This window comes from Egretta garzetta, unplaced genomic scaffold (genome assembly GCF_000687185.1).
Source record: "Egretta garzetta isolate BGI_Z169 unplaced genomic scaffold, ASM68718v1 scaffold323, whole genome shotgun sequence".
Taxonomy (NCBI): Eukaryota; Metazoa; Chordata; class Aves; order Pelecaniformes; family Ardeidae; genus Egretta; species Egretta garzetta.
Window position 1 is genome coordinate 2,273,373 of NW_009259435.1, and position 15,569 is coordinate 2,288,941.

The following is a 15,569-nucleotide window of genomic DNA, read 5'->3' on the forward strand; positions in this document are numbered from 1 at the left end:
GCCTAGGGATTTATTTGCAACTAAACAAATGACATGCAGATTTGTTTTAGCAGAATGGCAATGGTGACTTAAACCTTTTATTACAGTCAGCCATTTCAGAGCACACTACAGTAACCATGTAGTTCAAAGTTAATCTGCCCCACAGAATTAACAGTTTCCACTAAAAGTCAATAAAAGCCGATGCGTTAGACTTGAAGGCCAGATTTTAGGGCATACCTACCCCACAGCTTGACATAACCTCTGAACTGCTTCCCCTGGGACTTTGTAAAATGGCAAAATGGCAATAACATGAGCTCTATGTCTGGTTTTTATACACAAAATCATTAGGTTAAATGTCCTTCCTATATTCATTGTGTAACACTGCTAGTAAGGTTTGAGAAGACTGTTTTGGTGGGACTCTTTTCTAGGTACTTGCCATTGGAAAATGCGGCAACACAGTCACAAATCAAATGTACATACTTCGTAAGGAGAGATAATTAATTTTCAAATGCTCCTGCTGTGTCTATCACAACTTTCCCACATGCAACAATATTTGCGTTCCCATAAATTATGAGATTGGCTTAACAGCAAAAAATGATACAAAATAAAAATCCTAGGTTGTTCTATACCACTTGTTTTTCTGGCCGTTCAGATTCGTGCTTTCGGATTCTTCTGCAATAATCATGAGGATTAGATTGGGGTTTTTTTAATGAAAAGCTGTTTCCTCCAGAGCTGAGAAGATGATGCCATGAGGGAAGTAAAATATGCCAGAAGATGCAGGCTAAGATCCTGTGTGTTGGCCTGACTCTGATAATTAAGGCTGGCAGGGAATACTTCGAGATAACTTTTCCTATCAGAAAATGCTCATTTGTCAAAACCAAATTTGTTTATGGGAGAGGGTTGAGCTTGAAAGATTTCTCAGCAGAAATGTTGTAAACAGCTCTCGAAATTGTCCAAATGACAAATTCCAAAATAGCCTAAAAGAAAAATTCCTTTTTGGTTTACAACCTTTTCAAGTTAAGTGTAAGCTGATGATTGAATACTGGAAAAGAAAAATTAAGGAGTCAAAACCAAAATGAAAGATCTTCATCTGAAATTGTTTTCTTGAACTGGTGTAGTTTTGGAACAGTTGCTTCATAACATATTAGCAGATTTTTATTTTCCTGCTCAAGTGAAGACATGACAAAATTTCCAATCCTGTCTTGGAACAGGGAAGCAGCTTCCCACCCAGCTCTGATGATAATATCAAGATGTCCAAATCTGATACTTTAATATTGTATATGCACCAAGGAACTTTTTCCATGGTCTTAAATGTTCTATTTCTAGTCTTTCAAGAATACAGAGCCCAAATACATTTTTTAGGTTTCTCCTCTCCCGGTGCATGGAAGAAGCAGGTCATGGAATGGGATGAATGCCATGATGCTAGGCTGCTGCTCTGGCATTTTAAGCTTTCAGGCACCTCGTGGGCAGGACCTGCGATGAGGCTGTCCTGTCCCCACAATCTAATCCAGCCAGATTTGGGCACAGGGAACCACTCTTTGTCCCTCCATCCCCACCTTGGGACCCGCTGTCCTTAGGGGAGCTCAGCACCCAGGGTAGTGAAACACTGGCAGGGGTTGCCCAGAGAGGTGGTGGAGGCCCCATCCCTGGGAACATTCAAGGCCAGGTTGGACGGGGCTCTGAGCAACCTGATCTGGTTAGCGGTGTCCCTGCTCCCTGCAGGGGGGTTGGACTAGATGACCTCTAAGGGTCCCTTCTAACCCAAACCATTCTATGATTCTGTGATTCCGTGACACGGGCGAAGGACACGTGCTTTGGTTTCCAACGACGAGGTTTCTGAGCTGGTGGGTATAAATCGAAGGCATGCAGAGGAGAGAGCAGGAGAAGCGAGTATTTACGTTTTGAGAGGCCCATTGTTAAACATGAATATTTTAGCGATTGTACACTTCATGGCGCAGAGCTTTGCTGCCAGCAATCCTGATGGATTGAACTGACATTTCCATTACATGTGTCTGCATTAAGCACTCCTTTTCTTTGCCCTCAAATGAATTTACTGTGAAATGTGTTGGCAGGGTTACTGTAGCTGAAAAAAAACTCTGTGATGTGAAATGTACTTTTCTGTCAAAAAAGTTGTCACTGCCTCTTGGCAAATTAATATTTTCCCCTCTGTTTTCTCAGCTCCACACCTTCCTCCCATGTTTTGGGATGTCTTCTTTTTTTTTTTTTGTTCTGGGTATTCCAACACCTCTTCCCAAAAAGAACAAACTCCTGTTTGCAAATGTTTTGAAAGTCAGTTTTCTGAGAAGCAGTAAAAAAAGCCTGTCTTGAATCTTTCCAGACATGTTACATATTTTTCGGCTGTTCAGCATCCCTGCTCTGTATCCTTTTTAACATTTGTGAAGTGCTTAGAAAATGGTTCCTTCACCAATGCCGACCTTCACTGTTTTACTTTGTTCTCCTGACCACCTGGCCCACAATATGTACATCAAAGGTCTTCATTTCACATGAGAAGGATTTGGAAGCAGGCTGGCTTAGCACTAAGCAAAAAAATAATCAAATGAGCCTTTTAATTTCTTTCCCTCCCCCCGTCCTCTCTGTTTCAAAGACACTCCAAAACCAATCTGTACGTTGAGTGAACAGAAGTGTTTTTATTACAGAAATCCTCCCCCTTCCACATGGATTGTTGCAAGGGTGTTTTGGACATCTGCCCAATCTCAACATTTTGGCCTGTAAGAAAACAAGCAACAGATAGTGTGTTTGTTTGGCTCCTGGTTCTCCAGTCATCTGGAATTGCCTTATTTGCCCCTTGCATCCATAATTTCTTTTCCAACCAGCTCTTCAAAACACTCATTTTGGCTCCTGAGGAACAGAGAAAAAATATTCAAAGATGCATATTTGATTATTTAAATTGATCCCTTTTTCAGGTTGTTTCAACAACGTTTATTGAGTTTAGCAAAATGAAAATCAAGCCTCTTGCATGTCCAGCTTGAAGCAGAGCAATCATAGAATCATAGAATCATAGAAACATAGAATCGTTTAGGTTGGAAAAGACCTTAAAGGTCATCCAGCACAACCATTCCCCGAACCCTGCCATCCCACCACTAAACCCTGGCCCTAAGCACCTTGTCTGCCCAGCTTTTAAATCCCTCCATGGATGGGAACTCGACCCCTTCCCTGGGCAGCCCCTTCCAGTGCTTGACAGCCCTTTCATTGAAAAAATTTTTCCTAATGTCCAACCTAAACCTCCCCTGGTACAACTTCAGACCATTTCCCCTCGTCCCATCGCCCGTTAACAGGGAGAAGAGACCGACCCCCACCTCCCTACAGCCTCCTCTCAGGCAGTTGTAGAGGGCGATCAGGGCTCCCCTCAGCCTCCTCTTCTCCAGGCTGAACACCCCCAGTTGTTTAACACAATCCCAGTTACATTCAAAACACTTAAAACCCCTGGGAGCTGGTGTTAGTATTTACCTTCCTACCTTTCTTTCTCTTGCAATTGCTATTTGTGTGCCAAATGCACACGATATTGCTTGAGGATTGTAGCAGGTGTGTCCTTCTCCAGAGTTCAGTGAAGGCAAACAAGGTGAGATCATCAAATGCTCTGAAGTTAAGGAGGCAAGCAATGCTGATCCCAAGCAGATCTAGGAGTCAGCCAGCCTCATCATTATTTCCTCCAGCAGGTTAACATTCAGCTGCTATTCCCAAGAGCAGTGGAATCAAAGTCAGGGAAGACTTTGCAGTCTGTACTCTCAAGCGAGTGCAAGAATGATGTCCCAAATGGCTGGGTTTTCCATCATGTCCCCTTTAGTACCAGTGGGCCCCCCTTTTGCATAGGGCAACAGTTTATCACTTGTAGACAGCAGTTTTCTACCATCCATGTACTTCTAAGGGGTTTGTGAAAGGTACCCAAGCACATTAGTCTTGTATCTGTATGCTTATTTGCACTATAATGTACTTTGCAGGTCGTGTGGAGGCTGATTCTAAATGTCACTATAAAAGGTGACATGTGATTTTACCCTGGTTTAATACTCAAACTACACCTTCTTATGAAAAATGCCAAGAAACTCAGGACAGAGGTGGAAATGCCATGGAAAAAACAGAGGATATGTCCAGAGCCTCTTCCATGAGCACCTGCCAAATGACCATGCCACTTGTCCTGGATATGTGTTCTGGCTCACATAGCTCTAAATTTAGCCTAGCTCTAAATTTAGTCTTCAGCCTGCAGGCCCTTTCATTGCCCTCAGGAAGAGAAGTACTGTGGCTGAGATGTTCAGAGCTGACTGTAGGAGTGGACACCACCTCCTGTTCAGCTGGAGCATCTCAGCCTCTATTAGTGTATTGTTGTTCCTGTGCTTCTCCTGCGTCACCCACAGTGCCTGCTGCCTGCTGGCAAAAGGCAGACATCGAGTTTGCTTTGATTTGAGCCATCTGGTCACTGCCAAAACTTCTGTTTCAGAGCTGGGAAAGTGTGGAATTGGGCTGTGGTTGGAGGTGGAAAGCCCAGCTTTGGCAAACAGTTTTTTCAAGGACCATTAAGATTTGTGCTCTTCACATGAAGTAGACGCTCATCATTTTGGCCAAACTGCTACCATGCCAGGCACCACAGGGTCCTCCTCTGTGCCGTTCTCCTGGGCAACACTGCTTGAGAGATCAGATAATCTGATTTATGCTTCTCTTCCATTCCAGATGTCAACAGTTGGCTACTCACTTTTGGGTTCCAGCTACACAACGTCATCCCCGGCTACCCCAAGCCAGACATGGATGCAATGGAGCCGTCCTATGAGCTAATCCACACACAGATGAAAACCCAAGAATGGGACAATAGCAAGGTGATCCATGAAACTCATACTGTATCCCACACCCTTACCAGCATACTATCCACTTGCAGTCTTTATTCAAAACCGCTCGATCAGCCTGGTCTCCCAGATATGCTGGGAGATTAGGAGTGAGTCAGTCCCCGTTACAGTAATGAAATCTGACTGAATAATCACATCTTAAGTTCCTTACTTCCATGGTGCTTTTTCCTGCGATGTTTCTGGTGGTTCCTCAATGAAATGGTGTGCTACTCTTTCTTTCTCCCGCAAGAGGCCATGTTACAGGCTAAGTTCAAGACCTTTGCACCAAGGATTCTGGGAAGCAAAAAAAAAAAAAGCAAATCTTGATACCGAGTGATTTGCTACAGATTTTTCTTTTTCTAGAAACCTACTCAGTCTGGTTTAGAATGTCTTCAAAAAACAAGTCCCAGTAATTCCCTCGGAAACTGTTCTGCATTGCAGTAGCTCACACCAGAAAGAAGTTTTAGCTGATAGTTGACTTTCATTTTACCTGACTGGGTTTAATCCCAAATCACCGTGTCCTGCTTTTAAAAACAGGCCTGCATCACAAGCCATTTTGGTAGATGCTGGCACAAAATCCGATGATGAAATTGGCAAGAAAAAAGCTTTTACAACCCAATCGTTTCCCCCTCTCTTCCTGTTGGGAATTATTCAGCTGAGAGATGGAGGCAACGCTGTTAAAGCACACCGAGCCAGGATCCGAGAGCTCTGGGTTATTCCCAGCCCTACTGCTTATCGGTTGTATGACCTTGAAAAAGCCATTTACCTCTCGGAATACTCTTTCATCTCCTAGCCTGATTTTATTCTGGGGTTGCTTTCATCTGTTTAGTCCGAATCCTCTTCAGTCTGAATTCCTGCTTGCTATTGCTGTTTATTTGAACACCGTGAGAGCAGTGAGGCACCAATGTGTTTGGGCATATCGGGGTATGCTCTTAACATTTCTGCTAATAAAATGCTAGCAGGAGGAGGTGACGTTGATCCCAGCTGCCCTCCTAGCCTCTTTATCTATGAGTTCACTGAAATCTCACTGTCCTGAAGCAGATTCTTGAGGTCCTGTACACATATTAAACCAGGAGGTAAAATACAGTGTCACGTTGCCCCAGCCAAAGGTGTCACTCAGAGGTATGAACGAGATACGGTGGATTAATAAAATAGTCATGTGTCAGCCCATCCTTGGTACTCAGCCTCATAGCTAAGCTGAAGACAAGCTAAAATGTACCAGCTTCAACTTCAATGAGAGATTTATATCAAGACCTATCACTTTATAGTAGAGGGGGACCAAAAGAACTATGCTTTTTGCTACCATGGCTGTGTTGATGCTTGAAAACCATGATGCCACCATCACTCGGTTGTGCTTTGGAGCTCAGAGACACCTTTTTTGTTTCTCTCTTCCTTGGATTAAACAACAAGATGCTAATAGAGATGATTTCTGTAATGAGAAATAGCCTCAGGATTTTTCCTCCTCTCTGATGTGACAGAGTCTCCCCAGGCAAAGCTGCATGGGAGAAGGCAAACAGGGAAGGCTCATTCAGAGACCGCACAAAAGATTGTCTCTAAATTGTTATGTGCGGTAGATAATAACTCACGGGACCACAACAGAAATTATTATTACTGGTGGTGGTGGTATTATTATTATTATTATTATTATTATTATTATTATATCATTATTTTATCATTAGGTCATTATTATTATTAGGCTTATTGAATAGCCAAGTAACTCGAGTGACAGCTTGAGATGAAGACTGGTGCTTGCTCATACAGGCAGCTGAGCTGGACATAAAACCAAGGAGCTGAGCCAGACATAAAACCAAGGAGCCCTTCCTTCCATCCGCCCATTTTAGGTGAAGCTGCCTGAATGAGCAATAAGAAAAAATGAAAATCTCCATGTCCCCTTCAGGTTTTTAAGGCAAGAAGCTGCAGTGAGGACTGTGCAGGGACCTGCCTGGTAAAAGAGGGCTTTCTGCAGCCACCGTGCTTCCAGATGAGTCACTTGACAGTCAAGCATTGAAAGTGGAATTTAACCATCGCAGGTTGTTTCATATTCTTCCCCTGTGTTATGACAGCAACAAAACATGAGCATTTTTATTTTAGTCTACAGTTGCAGGATCATGCTGTGATAGCGAGCGGCTCTCAAATGCTGTAGAGCAGGATTCCCTTCCTTCCTGTCACATCCAGCATATTGTAGGCATATATTTGCATAAAATAAATTCATTCATAGATGATACCTGAACATACGATCCGTTTTCCCCTGAGCCAACCCGTGCATTCAACGCTGATGTTTCACATGTAGTTCTGTTTGCTCCCAGCCCTTCCAGCCCCACATGCACACTCCGGGACACAATCCAGCTCTCCTTCCTACTGGTTGTCTCTGTATTTATTGATGAAGCATGTGGAGGAAAATATAAACTTCTGAAAATTTCACATAGCGAGTGACAGAATTAAACAAAGTTAAATGGAAGCACAGAAAATATTTTCAGATAATAAGACTGATCAAACTATGAAAGAGTCTTCCAGAGCATATGGAGGAAGCTCCAGATCTTTTATCATTTCGGAGTAGCCTGGACAAGGCACTGGACAATGCCCATCCTGCTTGAAATCCAGGATATTCCCTGAAAGCTTTCCCATAGCTTTCTCACCTCCCGGTCTTCCAGTCCCTGGTTTCTCTGGGTCACATATCTCCTCGCGACAGACCAAAGTAAAATTGAGTTACTCCACCAGTGTTGCTGGTCAAAGCTGTGGCCCAGCAGGTTGAGCCAGTTCTTTTATCAGAGAGGAATGAATAACAGGAGCACAACAGCAAAGCAACTAACGCCACATAAATGGCTGCTTTGTATCTCTTCAGAGTGCATGGCCAGAGGGCCCTAGCATCTCCTTCCAAAACATTGTCGGTCCTTGCCTCGAAGGGCTGGAAGATGGCAGAGATAATTCTGACTTGGAGCATCCACCAGCTCAGAAGCAGCCAGCATGTCATAAACCTTGCACTAACCCCCCGCAGCTCTGGAGTGACATTTAAAATCCAATACTCTGTTGTGCAGCACTTTCTCTCCCCCACCTCCCCATCCCCCCCCCACGACCGTGAGGCTGTCACTAAATTATTTGTTAAACAAGTGCAGTGTTATTGGCCACCAGGGGACTCTGGGTGACCTCTGGCATATTGTGGAGCTGCTGCACCTGAATCCAATTTCTCTCTCTTTTTTTTCTTTTTTCCTTTTTTTCCTTCCCTTTTGTCTTGTTGAACTGCCAGGTAATTGCTGGAGCCAGAACAACTCTATTTGCAGGGAGGGGTGTTCTGGAGTCAGTGTTTATATCGTTAACTACATCATATTATTAACTACCCTTCCCTCCATCCCATGAGCACTGTGCCTCCAGGAAAGGTCTTGTTTTCTGCAGTGCCCATTACAGGCTCTGCTGGAGGAGCGGTTTTTGGCATCCCTTATGAAGCAGCGTTTTGGAGGCAAGGGATGCTCAGCCAGGGAGTGAGCTGTAGGGCCGTGCTTTCTGGCAGAGCTTCTCCCAAGGACAATCTGTTTGAGGGACTGGCTCTGCCAGTGTTCATCTTTCAGGCTGGGCATCCTCACACTGCGGGTGCTTTGTCCTGGGCTTGGGCCATCGTGCTGTCTGCACATCTGTCCATCAGCCCCTAGTTATATTTTGCGAAAGTAGTGGCCAGTTTTCACTGGATCTGATGTAGGGAAGGGAGTTGAAGTCTCAAAGACATTAAGCTCTTGAAGCTTTATGAAAATAGACGAGCAAGAGAAAGAGACAAATCCTCTTATTTCCCCGCAGATGGAAATCTGCTTGATGAGCTCAGCCTCGTTATCCCCCTGCAGCTGTGTACACTGGCGAGGTGGAGGAGAGACCTGCCCTCTCCTCCCAAGAGTTATCACTGGTGTTTTGCTCCTTGCCAGCCAATCAGCATCATCAGCACTGGCCTTGCTGGCCAATCGCTCACCTCCATTGGCCCACTTGCATTCGTGGTTGGCAGGTTGCGAAGCAGCTCATTGTCTCTCAGCCAACCAGCGTGCTGATGGGTAGGGCCTGAGGGGCTGTTTTGGGTGATGGGCTCCTCCCACGTCTCCACCAGCTGGGAGCTGGTGGGGGACACCCAAATAGGGACTCATCTTCAGGTGATGGCCAGGTGGAATGGGGTAGAAGAGGCTGGTTTTTGAAGAATGGATGGTTAACAGAGAGCTAAGGGGTAAAGAGGAAGGAGTTAACAATGAAGAATATTTCAGAGAAGTCATAACTTCCAAGCCTTTTGGAAGAAGCGGCTTTCTGCGTTGTAGGCCATATGGTGGTAAAAGAAACACCTATCTGTGTATAATGGCACAAGGATATAGAGAAGCTTGGAAACTTGTACACATATTTCACATCTTGGATCCTCGATGGGAAATTAAAGCTTTCAGTCTCACACTGGAAGGCGGTATTTAAAAACAACAGATGATAGTATCTGGCTATGGTATTTCAAATCCTCAAGAGATGCTGGCAAAATGCAAGAGGCTATTCAGAGATCTCTGTAATGTGCCGTTCTCTTGAGCTCTGTGCAGCAGCAAACAAATGATGAAGGTCGTACTCTTCTCTCCAATGGGTTGTTACTAGATAAAGTGAAATGTCACCTAAGGACATCTGATTAAAAAAGACTGTGAGGAAAAACAAACCCAGCATATTTGTCACTCACATCTAGCAACAAATATTGAAATAAAATAACTATGAATTCCCTTCTTTCTGCTGTAAAACTGGCTTTATGGATACCTCGGTTTACAGTTGCTAAAAGCAGCAGCATTTTTTAGAGAATACCACATGCCGCTGCAGCCTTGGATGGAAATTTTCTGTTTCTCTTCCTTGCCAGTTCATTAAAATGAGTTCTAAGATGAAACAAAAATGGTAATTTCAAAGTCAGGGATGCAGTGCCTCTTTGAACTACATATAATCTGCTTACCTCCACCCCCTTTATATTCAGAGCAGAACGTACAAGCTAATGTACTCTGTTTTGCCTGCATTTGTTGGAGTTTTTTCTTCTGTTGGATGTGTTTGCTTTTCTTTATAAAAAAATACTGTTCCCAAATACACTCTTTTATCAAAGAAATGCACTCAAAAAGTTATTTCAAAGTCATCTTGGGCTCATTTTGAAGATAGCAGAGATGTGTTTAGTTATTATAATAGTTAAGGGATGATGATGTTCAGCATTACAACATTGCACATGTCTGATCTACTTCCCTACATGACGAAAGATGGGGAGAATCCAGGAGGCCTGTAACCAGTCCCCAGTGGAAAACCCCTTGGATGTGATTTCATTCTTGATTAAGACACCTAAATTTAGGTCTCTGCCTGTGAACTTGGTATCCAAGTTTCCATTATAGCCAGCAGAGATCTATAATAAGCTCGGTTGCTGGTGCCATTTGAGATACCCTAGAGTTTCCTGGACTTCCTCGTGTCTACAGCATGGACTACCTGCACCCTTCTGGAGCAACAACTGGTGGCCCAACAGGGCTCCCTGTAGTGCTAAAAATTTTGTTCGACACCTGGGTGACATCAGTGGAGCCCAAAGGATAGTTCAGATAACCAGCTGCTGGGGGCTAGGATTGAATTCAAAACTAAGGCACGTAGATGTAGGTGTCTCCATGTGTGCTAGATGTGTGCACCCACTATAGTCTGTCAACATCTGGTCTGTACAGGCAGTGGAGCTCACTTAAAGAGCTGACCGCCTGCTATGTGTTCATTTTAGACCAAGCTGAATCACACTTTAGGCTCCATTGACTGTGTAAAGTAGGCCTCAATTAATTTGCCAATAGAGGGAACTCTGTTGGCAAAGTGGCATCCAGGTGCTACTCCAAAAGGGCAAATATGTCCCAGAGCTTCTTCTGTTTCTCACAGCCCTGTGTGGATGCTGCAGGCACCCTTGGGAATCTCAGATCACACTAGACATCCATGTAGTGCTGCATGGGCAACTGAAACAGTCTTGAAGTCAACACTGGCTACAGTATGTATGAGAAGTGAGTGCATATAAGGCTGGGACAGCCACAGATTGACAGGTTTCTTTGTCAACGAAGGTGGTTCCAGCCCCCAACTTCACAAGCTTCTCACCTACAGTGTCTCTAAGCAGGCACATGACTGGAGGTCAAGAGACTCCCAGTCATGTGTCTTTGGTCAGTCATTTAATCTCTTGTTTAGCCACCAGGAATAGCACCAGTACCAGTCCTTCAGCTGCACATGCAACATGAGAAGTGTTTTCCCAGTAGAGAGGAGGAGGTGTCCTAGATGGAGACCAAGAGGACACCAACAAGCCGGTTGGCCTGATATCCTATATGGGTGTCCTCAGGCAGGAAGTGACAGTGCCATTGCTGTTAGATCATGCGTAATCCCTTAAATCTCCAAGTCCTGCCAGTAGCAGGGCAGGCACTGGTTATTTTCTTTCTAAATGGCATCCAGATGAAGAGTGGAGCTGTGGAAGTTGTATGGCTTCATATAATATCACAAAGCCAGTATGTAACTAGATCAAGAAAAGATCCAGTATTCTATTATTGGGTCATAAACTGTAAAAAAAAAAAAAGACTTTAAAAATCAGGGATTCCTTTTATAATGGGCAATTACTGATCTGCAATTCAAAGCTATGGAGCATTTGACCATAAAATGGGAAACTGAAAATTACCTCAGGCCAGCAGGTCCCAGCTACCGGACTATGAAGCTTGAGGAAGGTAGATCATGGCCCAGGTGTTGACAGTGATACCTGTTGTATCACAGCGTGTGCCAACCAGCCACGATCCTTCCTGAATTAACGGCAAAACCCAAGCACACCATCCACCCTTAAACTTTGTTGCACAACTGCTGTCCTCAAAAGGCTCTCTAACCCCGTTTTAGAGTATGTCTCTACAGCTAAGTAAAAGGAGTCCAAGACGAATCCCTGGCTCTGAGGCTAGGCAGAAGTGACCTGGAGAGTTAGGAAACACGTCTTGGAGAAAGCAGTTGGAAGAGTCCAAAACCAAACCAGGAGCTGAAACAAAAATTATCTAGTGTGAATGATAAGAGGTGCAATACAAAGTCTCACTCTCTTTAGCAGTATTTACTTTAAAAAATATATATTCTTTATAAAATATTTATATTTAGCAGTACAAACATGTGGTTATGAACCATATTTCATGCTTGCCCAAAGTACAGTAGGTTGTCACATCACAGTGTCTACCTTGCAGCATCGGTAGGTTTTCAGAGCTCATTGCAAACTCACTTTTCATTTGGGATCAGAAGAAAAGACAAGGGACTGGTGTCCATACCCACTGGTTTGTTGGGGCAACCTAGTTTGGAGGCGCTCATGGGGGATCTATACCTAATAATTTGCTCAGAATTGAAAAGGTGCTAGAGTTCCTGCAGCTCATCAAGAATAAGGTGATGAAGACAAAATAGAAGGGGAATGGGGGAGGTTTCAGATAGGAATATTTCTTCCATACCCAGTGCTGTCTGAGCTCCCAGAGCTCCCTTCCCCAAGGTGATTGATAATCATAGATGGTGCAATCAATTCCAGGGACCCCTTATCACTCAACTGCTGGTAAACGTGGTGATGTATATACAGATGGTGGTGACCACAGGACATAGCAATGTAACACAGAGGACCTGATTTACATCCTTGAGTGAAGGAGCTCGCACCAAACAGTGATTCAACATGAGTAATGAGAAACGCCTTTTCCTGTCACTGGTAAAAGTTACTGAGGCGAGTTGGAAGAGCAACGTGGCGTGCGTGGGTAGTGGAGAAGGACCACCTAGAGTCAATCCATATGAGATGCAGCTGAGAAGAATACCTCCCCATTTAAACCTCCCTAATGAGGAAATAGCTAAACCATGGCTGTGCAGTATACACTTTAGAACAGTGTTTCATGGAGCCTAGAAACCTAATTGCTTCATGTCCATCATCAGTGACATCTACATTAATTACGTCCATTTTTTGCATAATTAGAGTGCTTGTGCAGTTGGCAGGGGAGCTGAGCTCGGCTCCCTATCAGTCTGTTAATTATCTCTCTCTCTAGGCTGTGCGCGAGATCCCCCACTGGCAGTGTGGGGAGAACCAGAAAGAGCTCCTCTTTCATAGGTGGCTGGTTTGTGCTCCAACCACTACGCTGTTAATCGAAAGGGGAAAAGGAGGAGCTACCCCAGCCTGCTTGGCGCTTTGAATAAAAGTCAGTCTTGAGTCTTGGGTATTTTAATGCTTTACAACCCAAAACGTGTTTTTGAACTTGTGTACCTCTGTTCCCTTATAGTTTTCTCCTTTATAGATCAAAACTGCTCATAACTTGTGTGAGTTGCAATGCTCACTCCTTTATTTTATTTCTTTAATGCTTTGAGACCCTTCCCTACAAATGGCCACCATGGAAATGGGGGGTTATTTCCCTTCCCTTGCCACGTTACAAGTCTTAGTTGAGAGGTCCATGCTGAAATGCCTACATCGTCCAAATTGTCTTCTCGCACCCGGGAAAGGATGTGAGCCTTTAGCTTGTGGACGATTTAAGGCAATATCCTTCATGGATGTTAAATTTCCTCGAAATAATTGGAGTGCAGCAAACTTCTCTTTGTAGCCTATTTTTAATCCTGGATGTCATTACATTATTGAACTGAGCCCTTGGCAGTGCCAGGAGAGTTTTGTCATAGCATCCTCTTGCTTTTGTGAAATTTGAGCAAATAATTGTTCGTGAACAGGGGTCTGTAAGAAGCCTGTGCTGCCATGAATTGATGAGAGGATTTCCAAAGACATTTTGCAGTAATGATGAGCTGCTGACTCGCTGAGTGCTTGCTCCATTATATGCTAACAGCAAAAGTGACTTTGTGTTGTACCTGACTGCAAATGATCCAGGATGTTGAGTCTCAGCAGTTTTGCTTCAGCGCAAGCCAAAACTCGAGTATCAGGTGCGGCTAGCCTTAGCTCAGGGAGCCTGGTGCATTGTAGAGGGTTTGCAGGAAATAGGAGTTGGATTTAGGGCCTTCCTTGAGTTTTGAACAACCTGCTTTGGCTAGGTTGAAATGGAATATAGAGGGGTTGCGGCCATTTGGAGGATCATACCTGTGATGCAGGGCTTTTGAAGGTAGCACAAGGAGTTGCAAAATGAAGTTAAAGTAGAGGGAACTTTTACAAATACATCTATGCTTTTTCACTGAAAATCTGAAAGCATTTTATAAAGCATCATGGCCACAAGATGAATGATTCCTTACGTGCAGATGAAGAATACTGAAGCACAAAATAGTTGCATGTCCAAACTAGACCCTCACACCACTGAGGCAAAAAATCCTTTTCTACATCTACATCCTTCAGCCTGTGAGATTAAATACAGTTCAGTTTATTGAAACAATGAGCATCAGGGGGAATAACCTTCCAACACATCTCTCTCATTAAAAAGAATTAAAAATCTGAAAAAAGACGATAGGGGAAAAAAAAACGTGGAACTCCTCATTAGATGTTTCCAGGATGTTCTGCTGCCTCCAGCATGCTAATAATGCCTTTGAGTCATCAGGCTTCTCCTTCTAACACATCTTTCTCTTCTTTTTCTCCCTGCTTAGTCAATTTTGGGGGTCCAGTGTGAAGTGCAGAAGCAGCTGAAGGCCTTTGTCACTCTTGAGCGCTTCGAACGGATCTACAGCTCCAGCATCGCCGGGTGCCGGCAGGTCAAGAAGAACAAGAACTTTGCCTCTGGAGGCTCTATCTTTGGCAAAGGCGTCAAGTTCGCCATGAAGGACGGGCGCGTGGCCACCGACATTATCAGTGTGGCCAACGAGGATGGGCGGAGGATCGCAGCCATCCTGAACAACGCCCATTACCTGGAGAACTTGCACTTCACCATCGATGGGGTGGACACGCACTATTTCATTAAGCAAGGGCCATCGGAGGGCGACCTGTCCATCTTGGGCCTCAGCGGCGGACGGAGGACCCTGGAGAACGGCGTGAACGTGACAGTGTCCCAGATCAACACAGTGCTGAGTGGAAGGACTAGACGTTACACGGACATCCAGCTCCAGTATGGTGCGCTGTGTCTAAACACTCGCTATGGGACCACCCTGGACGAGGAGAAGGCCCGCATCCTGGAGCTGGCCCGACAGCGCGCTGTCGCCCAAGCTTGGTCCCGGGAACAGCAGAGACTGCGGGATGGGGAGGAGGGTATTCGCTCATGGACAGAAGGGGAGAAGCAACAAGTGCTAAACACGGGCCGGGTACAGGGCTACGATGGCTATTTCGTGATCTCAGTGGAGCAGTACCCCGAACTCTCAGACAGCGCCAACAACATCCACTTCATGAGACAGAGCGAGATGGGCAGAAGGTGACAGAGAGGGTCAATGCGGTGACTTCTTGCCAAAGACAGCTACTCTTTTGTGGCCACTTACCTGACTGTGTTGTACTCAATCCTTTTTCTAAACTGAACAAGGCGGGGGGGGAGGAAAAATAGAAAGAGAAGGAATAATACGGTTGCACTGTAACTCATGCAACATACTTTTTTTTTCCCTCTTTAATTTGGCCTTCACACGTTTTTTGCAATGAACAGAAGGTATATTTTGCCGTAGTGTGATCACAGTGAAATTTACTGTCTCTTACCCTCTTTTTTTTTTCCCCCCCCCTTTGTGAGGAATTTGAAGTGGGGAAGTCGTCAACGTACGTCCTTAGGTGTGAAGTGCGAAATGGGTGTCTGTGCTAACTTGTGTCATCCTAACCCTTTCTGATTTGGGGCAGGGACAGATAGCCTTCCACCCGAAACACGGGGAGCCCGCGACATGCTGGAGAGCTCTTCC

General features: G+C 44.6%; 1 protein-coding gene across 1 annotated transcript in view; it reads left to right on the forward strand.

Annotated features, from left to right (window-relative positions):
* Window positions 1-15,107, forward strand: part of TENM4 (teneurin transmembrane protein 4) — a 357,308-nt gene extending 342,201 nt beyond the window's left edge. Inside the window, exons 29-30 of the mRNA XM_009637125.2 lie at window positions 4,663-4,805; window positions 14,349-15,107. Coding sequence (XP_009635420.1) covers window positions 4,663-4,805; window positions 14,349-15,107 — 902 coding nt within the window. The remainder of the gene's footprint in view (window positions 1-4,662; window positions 4,806-14,348) is intronic.
* The last annotated feature ends 462 nt before the right edge of the window (window positions 15,108-15,569 follow it).